At 34.7% G+C, this 24,660-nt stretch overlaps 1 protein-coding gene across 13 annotated transcripts in view; it reads left to right on the top strand.

The window, feature by feature from the left end:
* Window positions 1-24,660, top strand: part of ABCC9 (ATP binding cassette subfamily C member 9) — a 129,332-nt gene that overhangs the window by 17,810 nt on the left and 86,862 nt on the right. For all 13 annotated transcript variants that reach the window (XM_079141426.1, XM_079141430.1, XM_079141423.1 and 10 more), the window contains 10 exons: window positions 2,175-2,341; window positions 3,255-3,497; window positions 5,922-6,116; window positions 8,261-8,413; window positions 8,901-9,056; window positions 10,897-11,031; window positions 12,817-12,979; window positions 16,174-16,214; window positions 17,106-17,248; window positions 24,265-24,373. In XM_079141426.1, coding sequence (XP_078997552.1) covers window positions 2,175-2,341; window positions 3,255-3,497; window positions 5,922-6,116; window positions 8,261-8,413; window positions 8,901-9,056; window positions 10,897-11,031; window positions 12,817-12,979; window positions 16,174-16,214; window positions 17,106-17,248; window positions 24,265-24,373 — 1,505 coding nt within the window. The remainder of the gene's footprint in view (window positions 1-2,174; window positions 2,342-3,254; window positions 3,498-5,921; window positions 6,117-8,260; window positions 8,414-8,900; window positions 9,057-10,896; window positions 11,032-12,816; window positions 12,980-16,173; window positions 16,215-17,105; window positions 17,249-24,264; window positions 24,374-24,660) is intronic.

The following is a 24,660-nucleotide window of genomic DNA, read 5'->3' as shown; positions in this document are numbered from 1 at the left end:
AATCATGGATTATTAGAATGTGTTTTTTAACTTCAAAAATATTTTATTGTATGGAAGGATCCAAAGGTTACCTCCATTATCTCTTGCTTGGTGTTCCTACTCTGTTGTGATGCTGTCCCCTTGAGTATGAGTGGGACCTGTGCCCTGCCTCTAGCTGATAGAGTTCGTCAGGGGTGAGAGTGCCACATCACCTGTGCCTCTTTGGAGACTACGGCCCCAGTCCATGCCTGGATTGCAGCCTGGTGACACCCTGAAGCAGAGAACCAACTAAGCCATGATTAGACTTATGACCCATGAGAACTGTGAGATAAGAAATGAATGCTAATTTAATTTGCTACATTTTTTTTAATCTATAAAGCAGCAATAGAAAATTAATTGACTCATTTTTTATTTTTAAAATTTAATTTCATTGTGATCAGACTGTGATCATACTTTATATGTTTTATTTTAAATTTATTGTTCTTGTTTCTTGAGTGAGTGTATAGTCTGTTACTAGTACTGTATGCAGTTAACATGCATGCATATTTGGAAGATGTTGGGTATATTTTTATAATGCCAAATAGTAAAGAATTTTATAAATAGCAAATAGTATAGGTAGTTGCTAGCGTTCAGATCTTCTGAGTCTTTATTAAGCTGATGCATATTTTTTATTGTTGTCTGAGAAACTGCCCCATTTATCATTATTAAAAGTATTTTTATTTCTGATAATACTCTTTGCTTTGAAGCCTACTTTGATACTAATGTAGCTGCCCTAAGATTCTTTTATTGTTTTAGTCATCTATCTTTTTTATCATTTATTTTCAATCTACTTTTTATAATATTTAAAGCAATTCTTTTCAGTTTGCCTACCATTTAGTCCATTTTTTCCCTAAATCCATTCTATTTCTATATTTTAAGCTGAAACAAGATATATGTTGAGTCATATGCCAAAGTTCAGTTATTTTTTCACTAAAGAAGTTATAATCACCCTTAACTTTTCTGATAATGTTGTCCATATGTGATTATATTATACACACTTTAGATTTCCTATCCCACATTCATTTGTACTGACCTTATTTAAAGTTTAAAGTAGATCCAATTCTTGCCAACATATTTCTAGGAATGTCTCTGCTTCTAACTCATATTCGTTGCAAAATGCTGGCTGTGGTTAAGAGCTGGTGTAGATTCCTGCCTTTCTGGCCTGACTACTTGAGATCTGGGTTTGCTCCGTCAGATCCCTGTTCTTTGTGTTCTGCATAGGGTACAACACTTCAAACTATCTGGGTGAAATGAGAATTTACTGCTGGAATGCTGATCTGTAAAGCAGAAACCCTATTCCACAGCTATATAACCATGATCATTCCAGGGAGATGCCAATGGACATATCTCTGGGCACTAAAACAACTTACCTATTGAATAACTAACATGGATACTAACTTGTGAATTCTTCACAAAATCAGGGCTCTTAAAAACAAGACAAGACATAAAACCACTGTACCTATTTACAAGTTTCTTTATGACTTCCCATGTGTCACATCTGATCAGAACGGAAGTCCTCAACATTTTTTTAGTTATTTTCAGACCATCATGGATTAGAACAATTATTATTATTAAAATACTCAAAACAGTTTACAGTTCAATGTAATCCCTATCAAAATACCATTTATCTTCACAGCTAAAATTCATATAGAAGCACAAAAGACACTGAGTAACCAAAGTAACATTGAGTAAAAAGAACAAAGCAGGAGACATCACACTGTGTGGCTTCAATATACAGTAGGAAGCTATAGTAATCAAAATAGCATGATACTAGCATAAAAACAGACACACAGACCAATGGAACAGCATAGTGAGACTGTAAATAACTCCATGTTTTTCCAACCAACTGAATCTTGACAAAGACACCAAAACATACTTTGGAGAAAGAATAGCCTTTTGAATCAATGATCTGGGAAAACTGGGTATTCATATGTAGAAGATTAAAACTTGAATCTCATCTTTCACCATATATCGTAGCTTTGATTAAAAATTCCAAAAGCACATTTAAACATATATGTTGCTTTCTTACTAAATAAAATTATGTGCAAATGGAATACTTAAAATTGTCATTACTATTTTATTGAAAAGTTAGTCAAGTTTTTGAAAATATCAGGGAAGAGATTCCATCTTTTTCTTTTTTTCTTCTGTTTCTACAGCCTTATTCCTATATTGGGTGATGGCCTTTATTACAAAAACAATAAAATTGGTCAAGTATTGGCAGTCTGGGTGGGGAGTATCAGATCTGCGTTTCTGTATCACTGGCATTATGGTCATCTTGAATGGGCTTCTGATGGCCGTGGAAATCAATGTCATTCGGGTCAGAGTAAGTATCTAATAATATTTGTTTAGTTATTGTGATGCAATACTTCAATATTAAAGATTAAGTCAGCCAGAAGGTATTAGTATTTAAGATGATAAACAAATGTATATGATCCACATGTGTAAATATAAAGTTAAACTAATCATCAACCTTCAGGACATTAATTTTCAGACATCTCAGTAGGACCTCAGAATCTATCCAAATATTGACTGAGTGCCTTCCATGTGCCAAGCATTAAACTCCATCATTATAGATGATCTTGTTCTCATCATCTGTGACTGGTCCTAAACAAAACATTGTATTCCAGAAATTTGTAATTGAAAAAAAGGTAGTCTTATTCTCTGTGCCTATTTAACTGATGAAGCTTCTATAGATATAACTTTAGGTATATATTCAAAGTAATGAGGTCAGGACTCATACTCAGCCTATAATCATCAATCTGTTGTACTTTCCACTACATAATGCTATTAGTTATGCTGTGTGAGATACTAGTGACTGACTTTTCAATATTCATTTTCTATCAGAGAACTCTGAATTTGCTCTGAGTGGACAGATATATGCTGCAGCGAATGTGGAGAACATCCAGTTAATATCAGCCAGACCACAAATCAACAGAGTAACTCAACAATGGTGTTGATAGCACATTTTATAATATTACTAATATGAAATCTTAATTAAGTTGAGGCTATCAAGGATAATAAAAAATAGGTTCAAGTTTTTGTAATTCTCACATTTAACTAGTTAATCTAGTGAAAACGAAAAGGAAATATTTCAAAGAGGGATGAAAAAAAAAGGCATTCAAATGTAAAATTTGGTAGCCTATAATGAAAATGTAGAAAAGGTTGAAATTGTATTTTGAATATGTAGAAAAATAATTGGGCTCACTGTTACACTGTGGAATTCTTCTTGGCCACAGAGATATGTGTTCTTCATGAATCCTCAGAAAGTCAAGCCTCCTGAAGACCTCCAGGATCTGGGTGTGAGATTTCTTCAGCCATTTGTGAATTTGCTGTCAAAAGCAACATACTGGTGGATGAACACACTTATCATATCTGCTCATAAAAAGCCTATTGATCTGAAGGCCATTGGAAAATTGCCAATAGCAATGAGGGCAGTAACAAATTATGTTTGCCTGAAAGATGCATATGAAGAACAAAAGGTAATTAATTGCATGTCTATAATTATAGAGAACTGACATTAAAAATATCCCACTCCTCAGTTTATACCCAAAGGACTTAAAATTAGCATACTACAGTAATGCAGTCACATCAATGTTTATAGCAACTCGATTCACAATAGCTAGATTGTGGAACCAACCTAGATGCCCTTCAACAGATGAATGGATAAGAAACTGTGGTATATATACACAATGGAATATTATTCAATCATAAAGAAGAATAATATTATGGCATTTGCAGATAAATGGATGAAACTGGATATTCATCATGTTAAGTGAAATAAGCCAATCCCAAAAAAACAAAGGCCAAATGTTTTCCCTGATAAGTGGATGATGATATCTAATAGGGGTGGGAGTTGGGGGGGGTGAGAGAAGAAAGGAGAAACTTTAGATTACATAGAGGGAAATGAGAGGGAGGAGGGGGCAGGGGTATGAAAAATGGTGGAATGAGACAGATATCATTGCCCTATGTACAAATATGATTACACCATATGAATCTACATAATGTACAATCATAGAAATGAAATGATGTACCCCTTTTGTGTAGAATGAATTAAAATACAGTCTGTAAAAATAAAAAAAAAATTTAAAGGTACAAAGCTTAGATAATATCCATAGTTAAGGAGGAGTAGATTTCCTCTATTTGTCTCATTCAATGATTTTGATTCTTGTTAATTGGTTCACTGAGGGAAGACTGGAAGAGCCAGTGAAGCACAGGTATGTTGTGTTAGTTGCTCAGCCAAACGTGAGTAAGGATTGAGAGAACAGTGTCTTTTCTCTGGGACATATGACCAAGTGGAAACTAAAAATTAAGTTCAATTAACTATATAATTAATCTGTGTTACTACATCATATTTATAACTCATGGAATTTTTATTGTCTTTTCTCAAGCATCTTGTGAATAATTTTGTTATATACAGGTAAGATAGATAATATTCACCAATAACCACTTTAAAGAAATTAAAATTCTTAAACTAATCATCAACTAAAATTTATATTCTATAGTCTAAACTAGGGAGACTAAAGGGTGTCACCTACTTATGCCATGTATCATCTCATATGTCCCCTAAAATTTTATTTCTTCTGATACTTGCCTTGTGTTTAATAATTGACTTAAAAATTTAAAGATGAGAGTCTTTAGATATATATATATATATATATCCTAAGTAGAATATATATATATATTCTACTTAGGAGACTTTTTTCAGAGGAGAAGACAAATCTTTTCTTTCCAGAGAACAAATTCTCCACTTTGCTTTATAAGGCAGATAGCAACCTCATACCATGAATGGTCTGGGGTCTGTATTCCCAACAACACTGGAAAGATTAGGGTACAGTGAATCAGTTAAACAATTTTTGGCTAGTCTAAATCAAGATCAACAAAGCGCTTATGGTAAATGATGAAAATGACCTCTTGTGTTAGAAATCTGTGTTATGAAATTATCATTGCAGGAAATGGTTACTACAGATGAACCTGAGTCATTTCTCTAGTTTTACCTCTGGGAAAAGTATTGCACCAAAACTTCTTGCTAGCGAGAAAATTTACAATATGGACTAAGAATAGTTTAAATTTTCTGAGTGCTCTCTACAACATAGAATAGCTTGTGCTTGGTGTGTTAATGTCTTGCGTCAATAAACTTTGGAAAACGATCAGGTTATTCATTCAAAGGGGAATTGGATATGAAACACAATTGAACTCTATTCTATTGCATTGGCTGCCTTGCCACAGTGGAAAAACTTTGCCCGTCTCTTCCCCAAGGCATAGTTACTATGATGTTTCAGGTCTTAACATCTTTACAGTCAACAACTGTAGATTTGTGAAGCCATGAATTGACGTAAGCTTGTATGCCATTTCTCATTTTGCATTTCTTTGAAGAATACTTGGCAAACACAAGCCTATCATAATATTTCCCATTTCATATTCATGAAATGGGAAATATCTGAAGGAGAAGCAGAGTTGAGGTTGGGTAATCTGTTTTAGCTTTAGTAATGTGATAGGTAGGACTTTTCTGATCAAATAATTCCAGAACTCTTGACAAGTTTGTCAATAACCTCTATTCTTTTGTATGTTACAACATTCATGAAAGATATGTATTTTCCAAATCAAAGGGAATTAAAAATAAATTTGGCCTTAAGAATTTTGTGTTATCTTTTGACAACTAAAAATATTGCAGAGTCTTAGAAAAGCTGGCCTGTATATTTTTCATTCTATTTCATTAAAGTGCATTCAGTAGCTACTATTTGCATGAAATGCAAGGATACAGAATTAGGCATGCTGTAATGAAATTTATACATTTATTTTCAAGTCATTAAAATATCATTGGAATTAATCAAAATAAATTTATAGTTGCTGAGATGAATCACTGCCCTAGGTGGTTTTATTTTGTCTTCTGGTTTTTCTTTCAGAAGAAAGTAGCAGATCATCCAAATCGGACTCCATCTATATGGCTTGCAATGTACAGAGCTTTTGGGCGACCAATTCTTTTGAGTAGCACATTTCGTTATCTGGCTGATCTGCTGGGTTTTGCTGGACCTCTCTGTATTTCTGGAATAGTTCAGCGTGTGAATGAAACCCAGAATATGACAAATAACACAACGGGAGTAAGTTCATAATGCTTTTGAAAAAAACATATTATTGACAAATATCACTGCAATTGTCATTTTTTATCAATGGAGTTTTATGAATAGTTTAAACGGACTTATTTACAGAGAACTGAACATTTTTTTCGTAAAATAAAGACAATAATTCTCCTTGTGGAGAAAAGCCTGCGTTTATCTATTCATTCAGTATATCTAGCCAAAAACTTATTTCTCAGATTCAGAACTGGTAGATATTTAATAAGCATCTCTCATGTGCTAGAAACTATGAGCAGAGATTTTATATTGATTATTTTATATTTATAGCAATTCTTAAGGAATTTTCATGCGTGAGTACATGAGTGGCAACCAAGTCACTTGTTAAAAGGCCTATGACCAATAATATTAGCTATGCAGTTTGTCATAGTCTACATTTCTCTTATATAATGAAGGTCCTCCCACAATTTCACAATAATCAGAACAAGTCATTCAATATATTATTAAGTATTTTGCTACCATTTGGGAGATCATATGGTATAAAATACTATGTATTTTCTGTTATAAATACAACATTTTTAATTTTCTGTTCTTTCAAAAGTGCACTGTGAACTTCCTAGTTTGTTTTTTAAGATAACATTTAACTTCCCCAGTTTCACAGAAAGGAACTCTACTTCAGGTGCATTGCCTTGCCTTTTCCATTCTCTCAGTCTATCTTATGGTCCTTTTTTCTTCACCTATTAAAATTTTATGTTTTATCAAAGCCTGCATGGAATGCTGCCTCCTCAGTAGAGCCTTCTTTGATTGTTTTGATCGGAATCGGACTTTTTCTTCTTGTTGGCACTGACTATATATACTGTTCATAAGGAAGCATATTACTGTGGACACTTATCCTTCTGGGTTGTAAGCCCTTTAAGCAGGGCTGTGAACTGTTCATACTTGTGTCCACAATGTCTAGCCCAGATCTTTGAATATAGCAGTGTTCAATTATTATTAAAGTGAATCAGATATTTCCACCATTAAATACTTCTGTGACGTTTTGTGCTCACTAGCTTAATGACATGCTGATATCTAAATTCCACGTAGAGAGCTTCCACCTCCCTTGTCCCATTCATACATCAATCATGTTGCTTTTCTGAGATGGAACAGAAATTGTATATTTTTATATATCCTAAGACAGATGAGGAATGGGCTGTAAGTAGAATTTTATTATCTCTCAATCATAAAAAGTGAGAAGTGTCCTCATTGCTAAAATTACTTTATCAAGTATTATCTTTCCCTTTCTTCTAACAAACAAGTTGCCACATGCTATGGTTAAAACAAAATCAATTTGTTTTGTATATCCTTATGGTGAATTCAGTTATATTACCACTAAAACAATTTTTCCTAAGTCATGCTTTGTCCTGGAAGTGTCACGTGGGTAACACTTAAATTACTTATTTTAGAATACATAGTTTACTAATATAAGTTAAGATATAAGACAATTAGAAAAAGTTCACTGTGCATAATTATTTTAGAGTAATACAGTTTACAGGTATTGTGTTCTTGTACCATTGGTCTTGCTGACCAGTTATCAGTTTTGTGATTTCTCCTTTTATTTCTTCCACATTTTTTATTGGTACATTATAATTGTACAAAATGATGAGATTTGTTATTGTGTTTTCTACTTTTGAAAGTCTAATGTCTCTTTTTCACTATTACCCATTTAACTAAAGAAAAATACATCTTTGTAGAAAATACACTCAAAATTTTTTAAAATTCAAAGTTATCTTTTATTCCACAGTTAGGCATTGCAGGCAATCTTAATAATCAATGGGGGATTTTGTGCATTGAATTAGGTTATGTTTGGATCTTCGGCTATTAGGGGAAAGCCATACTTGCCTTACTGTGGCTTATTTCATAGCTATATTATAAGCATTGAATTTTTTTAAAAAAATTTTGTAGTTGTAGTTAGACAGCATGCCTTTATTTTATTCATTTATTTGCATGCGGTGCTGAGGATTGAACCCAGTGCCTCATACATGCTAGGCAAGCACTCTACCACTGAGCCATGACCCCAGCCCCAGCACTGAATTTTTATATTTAAGAATGGTGTGTCCTTTAAAAAATACAAACTGAACCACTGGTAGATGAAAGGACTCATTTAATTTCTTTCTTTCTCTTGGGACAAGACTTCAGAAACCCTCTCATCAAAGGAATTTCTTGAAAATGCTTATGTTCTAGCAGTTCTTCTCTTCTTGGCCCTTATTCTGCAAAGGACATTTCTTCAGGCTTCCTACTATGTGACCATAGAGACTGGCATTAACCTTCGTGGAGCTCTGCTGGTAGGTACAGGATCTGGGGAAGAGACATAGTAGTAGCTTCAGTTTTTATTTATTTATGTTCACTTTATATTGCAGCAACAACATTTCTCAGATCTACTTACTGAAAAGAGAGCTAATTTTAAAAACCCATTGAATTCAAAAAAGTTTAGAATTTTAAAAATTAAAATTTGCTATTTAATATACCATTAAGAAAAATACTTAGAAATCTTGTATTTGCTTATTACTATTGCTCTTTGATTTTGAGCTTAGGTTTAAATTTGAATGTGTATTTTGATTATATTACTAGAAAAAATGTTTGTATTTCATTGAGGACAAAAAGGAGCTGTGCTAAAATGGAAATAGCAGTTGATTTAAGAAGCTGGTCAGAGAAAGTATTTTTTTACCCTTTCAAAAAAATTCAAAATTGTTTTATTTTCCAGTGAAAATAAATAATTCTGATACTGGTTTTAAGTTTAGGGTTTCATGTGCATTTTTTTTCTTCTTGTAGGCCATGATATACAATAAAATTCTTAGACTGTCTACATCTAACTTATCCATGGGTGAGATGACTCTGGGACAGATCAACAACTTGGTTGCCATTGAAACCAATCAACTCATGTGGTTCTTGTTCCTGTGTCCCAATCTATGGGCTATGCCTGTTCAGGTAAATCTTTATAAGTAAGATTCTCATTTGCAGAGGAAATAAAACAGAAGGAGCAGAGGTTGATATTTAACTAAAGGACATGCTTTTTGCATGTGCTGATGTTATTATATTTGTTTTGTAGAGAAGGAAATTGAGAAATGTTATAGTATAGGTTAAGAAAGTGGGATTTGGAATTTTACTGCTTGGGTTTAAAAATCTGCTCCACCCTCTGTGTGCACAAGTGCTTATTCCTTCAAAGCATTACTTCCCTTAATTGTACAATAAGAATAGCAAACGAACTTGCCTCATTAATTTGTAGCAATTGTCAAGTTTAAATAAGTTGACATTTGTAAAGCATTTAGTAATGGTAACTAGCGTTTTGAAGACACTCAGTAATTATTATTTGTGTTATTGTCCAAATTCATGTAAGTCACAGAGCCAAGGTTTGACCCCTTTCATTTTGACAAACTCTCTAATAGCATTTATAAATTATGCAATTTCTTTATTCCATTTCATGGTTTTGAAGCTAGTATATTATGAAATGTCAAACTTTATAGGATGGTAGGAACACTAAGAAGCAGGAGGACTATTTAGCTATTTCCAATATAAAATGACATTTTAATGAAGACACATGGTTTTTGTCCTATTTTGTAAAATATCAAAAGAAATAAATTCAGCTTTTTCTTTGCTGTTACACTGGATATTTTTACTAAATTTTGCATCCTGTAGATGGAACTTAAACTGGATCTCAATAGATGCAACCTATCCCATGTCCTGTGTACAATGTTTATTAAAGTGCATAAAATAATAAAGAATATATGGTAATTTAAAAAAAATTATTATTTGCACTTTTACTTTTTAATAGAAAGTCAAGTCAAATAAAAACATATACACATTGCATGGCACAAAAGTAAGATAAAGATGTACTTTGTCTCATTTTATTAGGTAGCTGCCTATGTGGTATAATTTAAAGTGCACCAAATTTCTCAGGTTGTACAAAATGATTACATCATGGGTGACTTAAGGACTATTTGGTTTTGATTGGAATTCCCCAAATATCTAATTGGTTAGGTGGTAAGTGTGTCATTGCCACCTGAAAGTTGTTGTCACTGGTGCGCATGCACAGATTGTTTGAACTGCATGTATATGATGCATTAGTTGACATTTTTGAGCTGTGATAATGGAGCTCCTGAAAAAGAAATTCAGGGAAAGAAGCCAGCAGGGTTAAACCCCAAGTTTTTAAAGGACAAAGAAGAAAGTGGCAAACCAGAGAGGGTAGGCATAAATAGTTCAATAGTTTTGGGAAACATTTAGAAAGGGAAGTGAGATAAGATGAGGCACCGACCTAGATTCTTCACAGTTTCAATTAGCCCCAGTCTCCTTGACATCAAGTGACTTTTTGATGAGAAGCTCTAATCTACACACAACCATTCTATACTCACTTATGATGCTGCCCCCTACTTCCCATTCCCATAGTTTTGAAAAGCTAGGACTATTCCAAGAGAATATGAAATAGCAAATTTATGGTGGGTGACAGCGTTTTTGAAATTTTTTTCATGTCCCTTTAAAAATTTAAAACCATTTTATAAGGTCAGAAGCATCATGGGATCACTCTGAAACTTCATGCAATCAGTTGGTTTGACACCAGTTTTATAAGTCATCATACTAAAAATAAATTCTTAGTACTTAGCCTTCCCCAAATAAATCATAGTAAAACCCAACTGTCACAGTTGAGTTGACTTCCAAATAAACTCAATATAATAATTAAGAAATACTACATTTTCACTAAAAATATTTCCTTCCATGCAGTGGCTCCCACAGCCCCATTCATTTCCCCTTTTCCATATGTTTTTCTTCCTAGATCATAATGGGAGTGATTCTGCTCTATAATTTACTTGGATCAAGTGCATTGGTTGGTGCAGCTGTCATTGTGCTACTTGCGCCAATTCAGTACTTCATCGCTACAAAGTTGGCAGAGGCTCAGAAGAGCACTCTTGTAAGTAACATCTTTTGGAAACTTTATTAGGAAAATCTGGTAGAGCTGTTTTATTTCTATAATATAGGAAGTTAATGAATACCACTTGGGATAATCTAGAAATCATTATATTTCATTTCAATTGTTAGGCAACAAATGTGTACTTTAAGTGTTGGAAAAACAATTTTTTAACGTGAGATGGAAGTTTTAAGACTTGCTTGTCTTTGACTCAAAATACCAGAATCGCAGTTCTTGATGCTTTTACGGGTCTTGGAGTGATGAGGCTTTGAATCTTCTATCACTTATCCAAAAATATTCTTAAGAGTACTTTGAGACCATTGAATGTCTGTTACTCATGCAGAAGAAATGAATCAATAGATGAGTGACTGATCGGATTTGGTGCTTCTGAAATTGAATTTCCCTGGGGTGTATTCACACCATATGCTGACTTATGGAGTTGCATGGAAATGTTTTAGTGGCTGATGCGTACATTTGTGGTCAACTTGCTTAACAAGGAAAGCCCAATTATTGAGCCTCTCTGGCTTCAATTTGCCATGAAATCACTTTGAGTAAGATTTGGCTTCTTTTGAAAAAGTATTTGCAAATAATAAAATTGTTGACAGCAATGTTTAGAAGTGAAGTTTGTTTAAATATGAGCAAGACTTTGTAAATCAGGTGTAAAATGGAGAGACGCTGCTGCTGCTGCTGGAATCCTTTCTCAAGCTGGTGCTTCCACTGTGACAAGCAAGCTGCGTGCCATGCAGCGGATTTTATCACTTGTTTTTCTGCTGCTTCTGATGAGGTTACTCATTATTTCTGTCTAAGCCATCTGCGCTTTTAATTTGAGCACTCAAATACAGAAAGGTGTGGAAGAGTGCGTAAGTGGAGATATGACTACACGCAAACATCTGTCTTTCATTTAGTTGTTTATACCATATTCATTGACTCATTTAACAATCATTTTGTAGGCATTTGAGACCCTGTGCAGACGAAAAGATGATCAGAACACAGCCCATTTCCTACTTTTGCTTTCTCCTATCTGCCTATTGGCCATTCCATTATCCCTTTGAATAGTTAACAGGTTGTATTGCATCTTGATAGTAATTCTGCTTCCAGTATTTAGTGGTGAAGGGAGCTAAACAGCTGATTAAATTTGGGCATTGGTATCTGCTGAAAATCTCTCTATAATTAATCCAAGTTGTTAGTAGCCAGAAAATCTAATTTAGACCTTAAACAAAAGCTTACAAAAAGGCATGGAGAATCTCCTGAAGTTAAAGACAATAGGCTTGGTTTCCATAGTCGTAAGCTGAAATTGTAATGTGGGTGCATGCACATTGTTGTACCCTCACATCCCCATATAAGAAGCAAACTAACTGTTTCCAAATTCATTGGGTTTTTTTCTTGCACATGTGAATGATAGTGTTGAGGAGAGAACAAAATAGTTTAGACGTTAGTAGCCATGTTAAATTTCTTTATGGTTTCTCAACATGTATGCCAATGTTTTCTGCAGATGTTATTCAAGGAAATCTTGTGAAACTGAAGAAGTTCTTTATAATATAGTCTCAAGTGACAGAGACATACAAATTTTTAGGTGGAGAAGAATTTTGAGGCCATCTCATTAAACTCTTTCTCCAAGAGTCTCCTAAAGTTGCAAAGACTGAAACACAGAGAAATTAACTACTTCTGGAATTAATAACCTTATTAGTGGCAGAAATTGAGATCTCCTCAATCTGTGTCCATTACTTAGTCCTGCCTTTCTGGTTTACTTGGCTGAATTGCATTATAATTTATTCCTTTGTTTTATAGGATTATTCCACTGAAAGACTTAAGAAAACAAATGAAATATTGAAAGGAATCAAACTTCTCAAGTTGTATGCCTGGGAGCACATTTTCTGCAAAAGTGTGGAAGAAACAAGAATGAAAGAATTGTCTAGTCTCAAAACCTTTGCACTTTATACTTCACTCTCCAGTAAGTTGCTATTGCTGTAAGAACCAGTGATGTGAAGAGTAATAACACAGTTTCCTCAGTCTCCATTACAATTAGTGAAACATTCTAGGCATTAAAGGAAGTCATTTATTTTCTAGACATGTGCTGTTCAGTAGCCCCTACCCACAGAAGGCTGTTCACATTTAACTTAAAGGCCAGGACAAACCCAAGATTAGAGTCGAGTAGAACCAAATTTTATTCCTTGTGAGTTGTGTGTCCTTTACACACTGAAATCCTTGGTTTCTTCCTCTGTGACATGAGGATGGTGATGATATTAAGACCTATGATTGAGACTTCTTATCAGTAAAATTGGGATGGAAAAACTGGTTTTCAGTAAATATTTCTTTAAGTTGATTTGACTATACTACTATTGATATTTTTAGCTCCAAAGATGCTTTCAAATTATTGACAAGTTTTTTTTAACTTGTCTCTTTGAGAGCTTATGATATGTTTTCTTGAAGACTGTAGTTAAAATACCATTTTCCAAAATTGAGGGAAAAAATATCATTTCTAAGCAAACGAAATCAAACTTCATTCACATAAAACTCTTTTTTCCAATATATTTCGAGAATTTTTAAATATAGCGTTTTGTTCTCAAAGGATGACGCAGCACTCTCAAAAATAATGGGTTCGTGTGAGTACAATTTATCGCACTTAGCCAGACTGTTCCTATTAATATTTTATTTGTGTGTCAGCTATGCTCATCCCCATTTTCCCCAAAGACTTTTGACAACTTAAAGTTTGGAAATTTATATGTTGTTTTCTCTTGAATTATCAATGTCTTCAGATCTTAGAGATGATTAACACTTCTTTGAAAAATGGGTTCATTGAAATTATTAAGTGTACACTCTATTCTAGGCTCCCTGTCAAGTGCTTTGTTCTCACTATTTAATAGAAGCACTGGCAATGGTGTCGTGCTCAATAACCCATCTTCAGTTTCCTCATCTAAAGATTGGTGTATAGTAATACCTGCATCACAAGAATGTTGTGAGAACCAAATAAGGTCATAAACGTGACCCTGCTTATTAAATGTTAAAATATTTGGTGGATATTATTTGCAGAGCACCATGAAAAGACCTTTTAAAAAAAGAAAAAGAAAAAAAAAATCAACAGTGTAGGGTACTGGATGCTTTTGGGTCTTCAAGGACAAGCTGACCTGAAATCATCCTGGCTTAGGAAACTGGCAGCTGTCCATCCTTGGACTGTTGCTTGGTGAGGCCTCAGCTTCCTCATTGGTAAGCTAGGCTGTATTAATTGTATCTTGGGGAATTAAATGAGGTAATATATGTAAAGTGTATAGAAATGGTATCTGCAAATATTAAAAAGCAAAGTTAAACAGAACAAATACTAGTAGAACTGAAGATCCATTTATACTTGTGTAATCAGTGCTTTTGTCGCTTGAAATACTAATTGAGGGAAGAGAAACTATTAAATGATTTTGTAGTCTCAGTTGCCAACGGGTCACGTTCTATTGATGTGTTTAATTCATTGGCAAAGGCAAAGTAGACTATTTTTCTCTTTTCACTTTGATAAAGTTTTATAAGGAGAAGTAGAAAGAAGATGAGGATTTTTGACCAGAAAGATCTGGGTTTTATTCCAAACTCCATCACCTGCTGTTCTGGAATCTTGCATGTGACCTTCCCTATGTTGTTTCCTCATTATCATGTAGTATTGTTGTAAACATTAAATATGAGAATGGGTGTCAAATGCCAATCACACTTTAGTTATTGTGAGTTGTTTATGTGATAGCGGAGCAAAGTGGTGCTGAGCATGAACTGGGCCACCAGACTGCATGGGTTCAAATCCCAGCTGTGTGGCCATGAACTTCTCATTCTCATCTATGTAATGAGACACTGAGGTACCTGCTACCTGTACCTGGGGCAGATTGCTGTCTCAGAGGTTATCAGTAAAATGGCAGTATTTCTCACTCTTTCTGAAGAGGAGATTATTTAAAGATACAGAATTTAAATTAACTATAAATAATAAGGAAGGTAAAAGAGAGAGAAATAGGGTGACAGGAGAGAAAGAAGACTGAGGCAGAATGGAGGCTCCTTGTCTGTGCTATTATGAAACTCGGGTCAGTGTTTAGATCCTAAGTTCTGCGCGAGATAACTAAGTCATACCTGGACCTACGAAAGCAGTGTGATTCTGCTCTGTGGACAGTGGTAGGGATGGTTCATGAGATAGGATACTTTATTTTAATCCAAACTCTCTACTCTTAAGAAACTACATTCTAACACTCACTGTGCCATTTCTCCGCTCTGTGTCACTTCACTTCAACTTTTGGGCCCTAAGATTCTATGGTTTATGAACAATATAGCTATAAATCACCAACTTCACTTTTTATTTTTCCAATGACTTTCAATGCTAGTATTTTAGGCTAAAACATGACTTTTCCTTGTTTTAGTTATGCATATCATGCTCATCAATGATGACATATTTTCCTAGAGAGATATTTAAATAAGCAAAAGGTGTAAGCTATAGAGTCAGTTTATTTACTGAAAGATCTGCAGGTGAAAATTAATATCACTACTGATAAGGGAACTTGAAGTTTCTCTCTCTCTCTCTCTCTCTCTCTCTCTGGGGGTAGCAGGGATTGAACCCAGGGACACTCAACCATGGAGTTTCATCTCAGCCCCTTTTTATATTTTATTTAGAAACAGGGTCTCACTAAGTTGCTTAGGGCTTCACTAACTTGCTGAGGCTGGCTTTGAACTCCTGATCCTCTTGCTGGGATTACAGGCAAGTGCTACAGTACCTGGCCACATTCTCATTTTTAATCTACATAATAACCCAGTTTTCATGTTTAAATTAGGTTGGTAGATCAAACAAAATTAACTGTAAACCCTCTCAAGAATACACATTTCTTAAGTTCTAACAATTTGCATCATGAAAGAATTATTTTATCTGTGTTCCATTGTAACATCTTATAAGAAAAACATTTTTCAATAAAGAGAAACAGTTTCTGGTTAAGAATAATATGTGGGAGCTCATATAACCACAGAAAAAGAGATGCCAACTGGGAAATGTTTGTGGACTCCAGACAAAGTGTTATTTAACGTGCTTCGTTGTCCTGTCTTCAAGGAATAGTTAAAGTAATAATAGATGATTAATTGAAATTACTGAAAATGTTTTCACAGTTCAATGAAACTAATGTATTTAATTTCTTTCCACAGTCTTCATGAATGCAGCAATTCCCATAGCAGCTGTTCTCGCTGTAAGACACTTTTTCTTTCTTTTAGAAATGGAACCAAGTCTGTGTTTATAAATGATGTAGGAACAAGAATGTGTGGGTGGTAATATGTATTTCTTGACTTCTGCCATTTCCTTCTTTGCAGTTTCCATTGCAACAGTTGTAGTCCTGGTTTTCTTAATCATGACACTGTGGACATTTTGGTCCATTTAATTCTTTGTTGTAAGGGGGTGTCCTCAGCTTTAGAATGTTTAACAGCATCCCTGGCTTCTGTCTATTAGATGTCAGAAGCACTCCCACTATGACAATGAAAAATATCCTCGAACATTGGAAAATGTCCCCTTGGGAGAAAAACTGTTAATGGTTGAGAATTGACTGTTCTCATCTCAATGACTTGGTTCTCATACATTCATACAAAGAATGGTGCAGTAAGTGTTAAATAATTCCATGATGTTTCACATCAGAATAACAAACCCAACAACTGGTATTATTTTTAGAAATATTAATAAGTCTTCATTGAACACCAATGTTGCAGGCTTAATACAGATCCACAGCAGGGACCCTCAAGCAGCAGAACATTCTCTTTCCTCTAAGAATGTTTTGTATAGGTTGGAAAGAGCCCGAATGGTTGCTAATGTTTCTGAGTTCTCTATCAAATTATTCCCCAAACTCAGTAATTTGACCGAAACCAGTTTTGTATTCTGTAACTAAAATATGTCCTGACTTCCTCACACATTTATTGCTAGGATGACATGTAAGCCAGTAAGTATTCACCAATAGCAGTATTGGTTCAGTTAGGGAGTTTGGGATAAATTGTTTTCATTGCAAGGGGCATATGTAAGTTTTGTAAAATTGAATGTAAGCATGTGGGTAGCTTTCTCAGTCTCTCACCAAAGAAATTGTTTCTTTGCATAGACATTTGTGACCCATGCATACGCCAGCGGGAACAACCTAAAACCTGCAGAGGCCTTTGCTTCACTGTCTCTCTTTCATATCCTTGTCACACCGTTGTTCCTTCTCTCCACGGTGGTCAGATTTGCAGTCAAAGCCATCATAAGGTAAGCACTAAAATATCTGGAATTCTTTGCTTGTTGACTGTAAAAATAATATGTGCTCCTGGTAGTAAATTTGAAAAAGTGTGAAAAAAACATTCAAACCACTACCCAGAGATAATCATTGTTATGTGGTGTGCTATAATTATAGAGTGCACAAGAATGACAAAGCACCACACATATTGAGATAAACTGAAAGGGAAAAAAAGGTCCTTTAATGAACATGCCAGGCAAGTGGTAGCTGGGATCAGGTAACGCCTCAAAGAACTCCCAGCACCTGAATTTTGGAAGTACAGAGTTTATAAAGGCAAAAACCACAAGAACAATTGAGGCACATGTAGGTCAGAAAGAAGACCCTGTTGAGACAGAGATTTTGATTACATGAGAGAATTGTTTTGATTACACATTTTAGAGTCATTTTGTTATACATCAGGGTCATAGTCAAGTATGCAGGAAGGTCCTACTGTACTGTCAACATAGATACAGGTGTTGGGAGGCTGAAAAGAAAACATAAGCAAGCATACACTGGAGTCAGGTCAGAACAAAGTGGTGTTACTTTGGTTCTTTTCCATTTTGCTATCTTTCAGTTCTTTATTTATTTCATATTAAAATAATCATTTTAAAATTTAAGAAAATGAACTTCTGTAACTTTTGACTCCTTTCAGTTATTGTTTCTATTATGTTTCTTAGTCTTAGAATACTTGATGTTTAATGTTTATTTCATAGCCAATTGTTTGTAAGTATTCTTTAATAATGATCTTCATTTTACTTCTAAAAATTTGTTCTTTTTAGATATACATGGCAGTAAAATGTATTCTGACATACTATACATACATGGAATATAACATTGTAATTAGGATTCCATTCTTGTGGTCGTACATGATGTGGAGTTTCACTGATGGTACATTTTTATGTAAACATAGGACAGTTATGTCTGATTGGAAAGACAGTGGAATGAAATGATGATCTTTTAATGGAGATTTAGAATGTTTCTATTTTCTCACTAACATTTAGCACTGAGATAAACAACTTTGTCTTTGCACTTTTTTCTGATTGTTTTCTTAGGTTAGACTTATGGAAATGATGGTAGCAGTTCCCACAGTATGCACATCTTGAAGGTCCTTGCTGAATATGGCTATGTTGTTCACACTAAGGAAGTGGTAGTAGGTCAAAGGATGGATGTGTGTGTGTGTGTGTGTGTGTGTGTGTGTGTGTGTGTGTGAGAGAGAGAGAGAGAGAGAGAGAGAGAGAGAGAGAGAGAGAAAATGTTTGAGACTATTTATTAATATGGTCATAATGTTTTCCACTGAAGCCATGCCAATTTATGTTGTACTTGCAGTGATGGAAAATTTTCACATCAACACATCATATTCTGTTTTAATTTTAGTTTAATCTGGCAAAAAATCCAGGATCACAGTCTGAAAACAGAAAGATTTGCAGACACTATTGGGTATTTTGCTCATTTAAATATGCTTTTATAGTGTTTACAAGCAGTATAGACTTTGCCTCACTTTTATTTTCCCATAATGCACAACTGTGAAAATAGATGTGATATGAACATGCCCATTTCCTAACTTTTTAAGCATGTTACCAAATTACATTGAACTACACTGTGTGTAGCATAGCTACTGTATTCTAGACTCTATTGTAAGCAAGGAAGCCTTAAAGTAGTGTTTTGCTTTTTGCTATGCAATTTTTATAAACCTTATAAAATCTCAGCATGTTACATAAACAGTCATTATCATATTTACATCTAGCCTTTGAAAAACATGCCTAAATTTTAGAAAACTAGAAAATTGAAGTCTTAAATATACGAAGTATGATTTTTACCATTGACAGCAATATAGACCATCTCTCATAAGATATTTAAAAGGAGATCATTTTCCTGATATCTATGTATTAGTGAGAAAACTAGTATTTAATGTTCAAAATACCAGAATCTCCAGTTTTAGGCTATAGTTTACATTGACTTACCAGTGGTTTAATTCTAGCTAGCATTAAAATGCATATAAATTATCCTGTTACAAATTCAGCTCTGTTAGAATACAGTGGTTATCATAACATAGCTTCAATCCCGTTCTCTAAGTTGTGTCATTAATAACATTTCGGAAGCTGTTGGAGTTTAAAGCTCAGGCCCTCTGGCCTCATCTGCCCTCATTTTCTTTTCTTATTGTTCTATCTTCTGAACCACTTGCATAGATCACTAGCTGCACTTTGTAGCAACACTTCCAAATTAGGCAGTGCTCTGGAAGAGAAGCTACTTCAAACAGTAAAATTGATAGATGGCCAGAGTCTGCTATTTTGGTCCTTATTTTCATTTTCTCCACTTAACTGCTATCCCTTTCATGGTTGCACTATTAATTGGAATTTGACTTTGCACTCTTAAGTGGAGATAAAGAGCAGTTGATGACTTACAACTTATAACTCCTCTGAAACCAGGAGGTTATCAAACATCAAAAGGACTTGAAGAGTTGATTTGAAAGAAAAAAAAAAAAAAAAAGGATAACAGTAATCCAGGAGTGTTCCTCAAATCTACTGTATACAATTCTGCTGTAGTAAATCCTGGTATAGTTGTGGGTGGATAATATCCCTGTGTATTTCTGCATAGCACTCTCCCTTCTGTACATCTCAGAGAAAAGGCATTTGCCAATTTGATAAAGACCAGTCTGTTTTCAGGGCTCAGTTCCAGATTACCCAAGCCATAGGCCAAATAGAATCTGCTTATACAAACTTGCTTCTCTAAAATGACCTTTGGTGGTTGATTTACCGGTCCTACAGAGATGGCTGGTCAACAGAGAATGCCAATACTTTTTCCCACTGTGTGTTGGTTCTGGTAACCCAAATGAGTATTTTCCCAGTGTTAATCGAGCTCAGCATTTTCCTCTGTGCCTGGGAACCCATGATCAGTCTTTGGTGCCAGTTGGCCCACAGTGAGTTGAACAGCCTGTTTAAATCGGAGACTTTGGTCAGCTGATTTTGAAATCTCCTCTTCAGGACTGTGGAAGTCATAAGTTCTTTGATACAGTCTTAATATTTGGTGGGTTAGAATGGATTGAAGCATACTTCCAAACCTGTGTCATGCATACATGTAAGAAACTTGGAACCTTCTGTACCCAGAGGAAAATTCCATGCCATGTAAAATTCTCTGCTCTGGGAAAATTTTGTGCTCTCTTTTTGAAAAGGTTTATAATATACTAAATATATTAAAATATTATATATTAACATATATATATATATATGATAGAAGAAAGGCAAATTACTTCAGGCTCTCTTCTTATAATTCATAGCATCCCACACCATTTGAGTTTTCTGGACATTTTATGATGAAGTGTCACAGTCTTTATTTGCAAACAGACTGAATACAGGCCACTATTATTTAAAGTTTTAAAACATTTAAAAGAGAGTAAGGTTTTGTTTTTTATTTTCCAGGATGCTGCCTCACTTCTCTATTTGTTTTATTTGTTACGAAATAATTTATGTGTTATGCTTTTCTGGAGGAGAATATGTTGTATCCCTTAAAAGCAATTTGAGTTTAGGTATCTGGTATTTGATATATAATGCAATATCTATGTCCAAACATGTTATTTGCCAAAGGGGGGAAAAAGTATAAAACAAATCCCTCATTTGTTGGGAAATAGCTTTGTGTCCTTTCTGTCATGTACCTCCCAAAGGAATTTATGCTTGGCTCATCTCCTGCATTACCTTCAAATGAATTGTTACTGGTATTTATCATAGATTATACTTATATTTTGGCTGGGTCTCTGTATTTCAGTTTATAAAATTGCATAAATCCTGTCGAAAAACATGCAACTGCCTGCAATGAAATCTGTTACTCCCAATGAAAACACACTTTTCCAAGGTGCCCATGTTGTATTCAGACATCCAAAGTAAACTTTGAGAATTGAAAAAATAACGTGTATAACTAAATCCTTAAGTATTTTTGTGAATAATCTAAACAAGTGAGAAATTAGTAAAATACTGAACTATAATGGCTATGGAGGCAGGATGGCAAATTGGTAACAAATGTACCTGCTTTCAAATCGCAACCATGGAATGCTTGTTGTTCAATCCCAAGCATGTTGTTTAGTGTCTCTATAACTCAGCTTCCTCACTTGTCAAATGAGTAGGATGATATCACCTGCATATGGTGGTTGAGAAAATTAAACAAGATAATATATAAGAAGTACCCAGTGCATTGCCTAAATATTTTAGCTATTTGGCATATCTCCATTTATGCCTTTACCACCACTGTGCTCATCTCTACTCCATACCTCTGAGCATCTTCCTACAGGTCTACATTCATTTCTCAATGCTTCGGTTACATTGCTTGGCACTGGGAATTGCAAAGATGAAAAGACAACTAAAACGTACAGGGAATACACAGTTTGGCTAGAGAGACCAGGAAGGGAAATTAATTCTGATATGTTGTATTTTCTTATAAGCATTACACAGCATGCCAAGAACCATGTGTGCAGACCCTTGTAGCTTACTGAGAAAAGAAGGGAGACTGGTTAGTGAAGGTTTGAAAGAAGTGGTAACTCTTTCCCAGATTCCTAAAGAACACGTAAGACTTGACCACTTGGAGTAAAAGGAGAAATGTACTATATCAGAAGGAGCAAAATATGCAAGGGGAAAGGTTGAGTAATTAGGTGAGAAATTTTGTTATATTCAGAGGACTAAAAGTAATTCTGTGTAGGTGGAGAAAAGATTCTGATATGAGAAGGATCAGGGAATGAAACTGGAAAGTGAAGTACTGATCATTTTTTACATGATGCTAAAGATGCTAAAAGACAAAGGGTACCATTTGTTATTTTAAGAAAAGGACTGTTACATGACAAGATTTGCATTTTTTAAAATATAAGCTTGGCAGTGTGGTGAAAATTACTTCACCCTTGGTCAGGATTCATGCATTTTCCATAGTTGTTTTGTCTCTGTGATTCCTGAAAGGACCTCATATGAACAGGAAATGCTTTTTGTATTACCCATTTATTCATTCATCAGACATTTCTTGAGGAATTACTATGTTATACTTTAGAATTGGGACAAATTCTGAAAATGAAAACCTTTTCTCTTAAGGAGGTCACAGTCTAATGGGAGATATAGATGTGAAACCAATAACAATCACAAGATAGCAGCCCAGGGACTTTTCAGCCAGCCATCCTAGAGCAAGGGAAAGGAAAGGTTTAGAGAAGGGTGGGTATTGTTCATTGCAATTGAAGTTCCAACATGGTATGTTACCAAGAGAAGAGAAAGTTCTCCCTGCCCCCAATTAAGCTCAGGGATCATTGCTTCCTGATGTTCAGCAAGATTGGGGCTCATTTATTCCATAAAAGTGTCAGTAAGATTTGTGTGTATACTTGAAAAGTGAAATGAAGAATTGAATCAACCAGTTTTAATGTCTGAATCATTAGTTTATTTCTTCTTTGATGCATTGAACAAGCATTTGTGGGACAATGTGTGCCAAACACTGCCCTCACTTTGCTTTCTGTGCAGAGGAATAGTGCAAGGTTGTTTACAACCATGATTGACAAATCTGTGCTCCTTAAAACCAAATCTCTTCAATCCATTAGAACAGAATGACGACTATAATCTATTTCTGCCACTTACGACCAATAAAATGCCATTTCGTAAGGCATTTCTAATGCTGAGTCTTTCCAGTCTACATGACCAGACTTTCCTAATGAAGACTCAAAAGAGATTGTGCAAATCAAAGCTTTCCTTAATCATCTCTCTTAATTCTCTGAAAGTACAGTTTGGAAGCTAGTGGTTAGGCTGGCTCAATGAATGTTATCTATCTTTATGTTTCTGTGTTATACAAAACCAAAGCACTTGAAGATCATGGTTAACAGACTGAATTAAACTTACTTTATTTTATTATCATGTTACAAAAGCAAACTTGGCAGACCTATCTAGAGGTATCGAATATGACTACAAGCTCAAATGAAATTTTAAAAACCATAAATAAAGTGATTCTTTTATTTCGAATATATATTTTCTAGTTTCCTATCAAGGCAGCACTTTCCTGGTAGTTGATGACTTGCCTACCCAGTGAGTTTGTTGACTTTCAGTTTGCAAACAGGCTGGAAAAGCACTTCTTTTCCTTTGCAACTTCACAGGATTTTCTTTCGTATACTATTCATTTATAGGAGGATGTTCTCAAACCATGTTGTTGTTTTCATTACTTATTTTTGATCCTATGATATTGAGTAAATTACAGTGAGGAGGGTATGTGAGGCTTGAGCCTGGCTTAAGGAGACCACAGGAAAGACTGTTTGCAAACTGCTTTTCTAGAATAGGGCCTTTCAAACTGTAAATGTGCGTATGAAGTACCTCTGAATATTATTAAAATGCATATTTTGATTCACATGTTGGAGAGGGGCCTGAGATTCTGTTTCTAATAAGTTCCCTGGTGATGCTGCTGCTGCAGGTCCCTGGCCAATTCTCCGAGTAAAAAGACTACATAAGAGGGCCCTCTCATTGCCAGGTTCAGAAAATATGTGTAAATATAGTGCTTAAGCAAAATACCTTAGTGGTCGGGGACCCTAAGTCTGTATATTATATGGTAAGTGGTTTCTAAGCAGGTTACTTAACTGCTCTATACTTAATTCCTTTCATGAGTAAAATTAGAATTATAAGAATACTTCCCCCATTGATGATATTATTTTTAATCACACTATTCCAGGTTCCTGTTTAACTCTACTAGTTTTGACAAAGAATATAATTGCAAAAAAAAAAAAAAAAAAATGAAGGAAGTTCTACTAAATTTAGGATGATAGAGATCTTGGTATTCCTGAGATTTTTCTGGTAAAGTAGCATTGAAAATCTTGTCCTAAGAACCACTCAGTCCTGGGCAATTTAGGACATTTGATCAATGTAGCTGAATTCCCAGATGGTCTTGAGAAATGACTCTGAGAGGTAGCTTGTTCACCAGGCTACCGAGAGGAAGGTTTGTTTGTTTGGGTATTTTTGTTGGTGGGAGTTTTACTGCTAATCCTTGTTCTGTGTTTGTTTGCTTTTTGCAGCGTTCAAAAGCTGAATGAGTTTCTCTTGAGTGATGAGATTGGTGACGACAGCTGGAGAACTGGCGAAGGTTCCCTGCCTTTTGAGTCCTGTAAGAAACATACCACAGTGGTAAGTGTTTTTCTTGCTACAGAAGTTGTGTATGGTCTCGAAAGAATGGATGGTGTAATGGGGATGGAATTAGAAAAATTGTAAGCTTTATTTTTAATCTATATGAAGAAAAAATTCTACTTCCTTCTCCAAAAAAAAAAAAAAAGAAAAATCACAAGTCTAAAATCAATAAACAAGTGTACAAGACTATAAAGCTTGTGTTTGTACATCATGAAATAATTATCCCCAAAGGGACAACACATATTCAATTTGAAAGGAAATTAAGAGATTATTTGATCCATGCTCTC

Source organism: Sciurus vulgaris (assembly GCF_902686455.1).
Source record: "Sciurus vulgaris genome assembly, chromosome: 5".
Taxonomy (NCBI): Eukaryota; Metazoa; Chordata; class Mammalia; order Rodentia; family Sciuridae; genus Sciurus; species Sciurus vulgaris.
The sequence above is the reverse complement of the archived record's forward strand: the minus strand, read 5'-3'. Positions and strand labels throughout refer to the sequence as shown.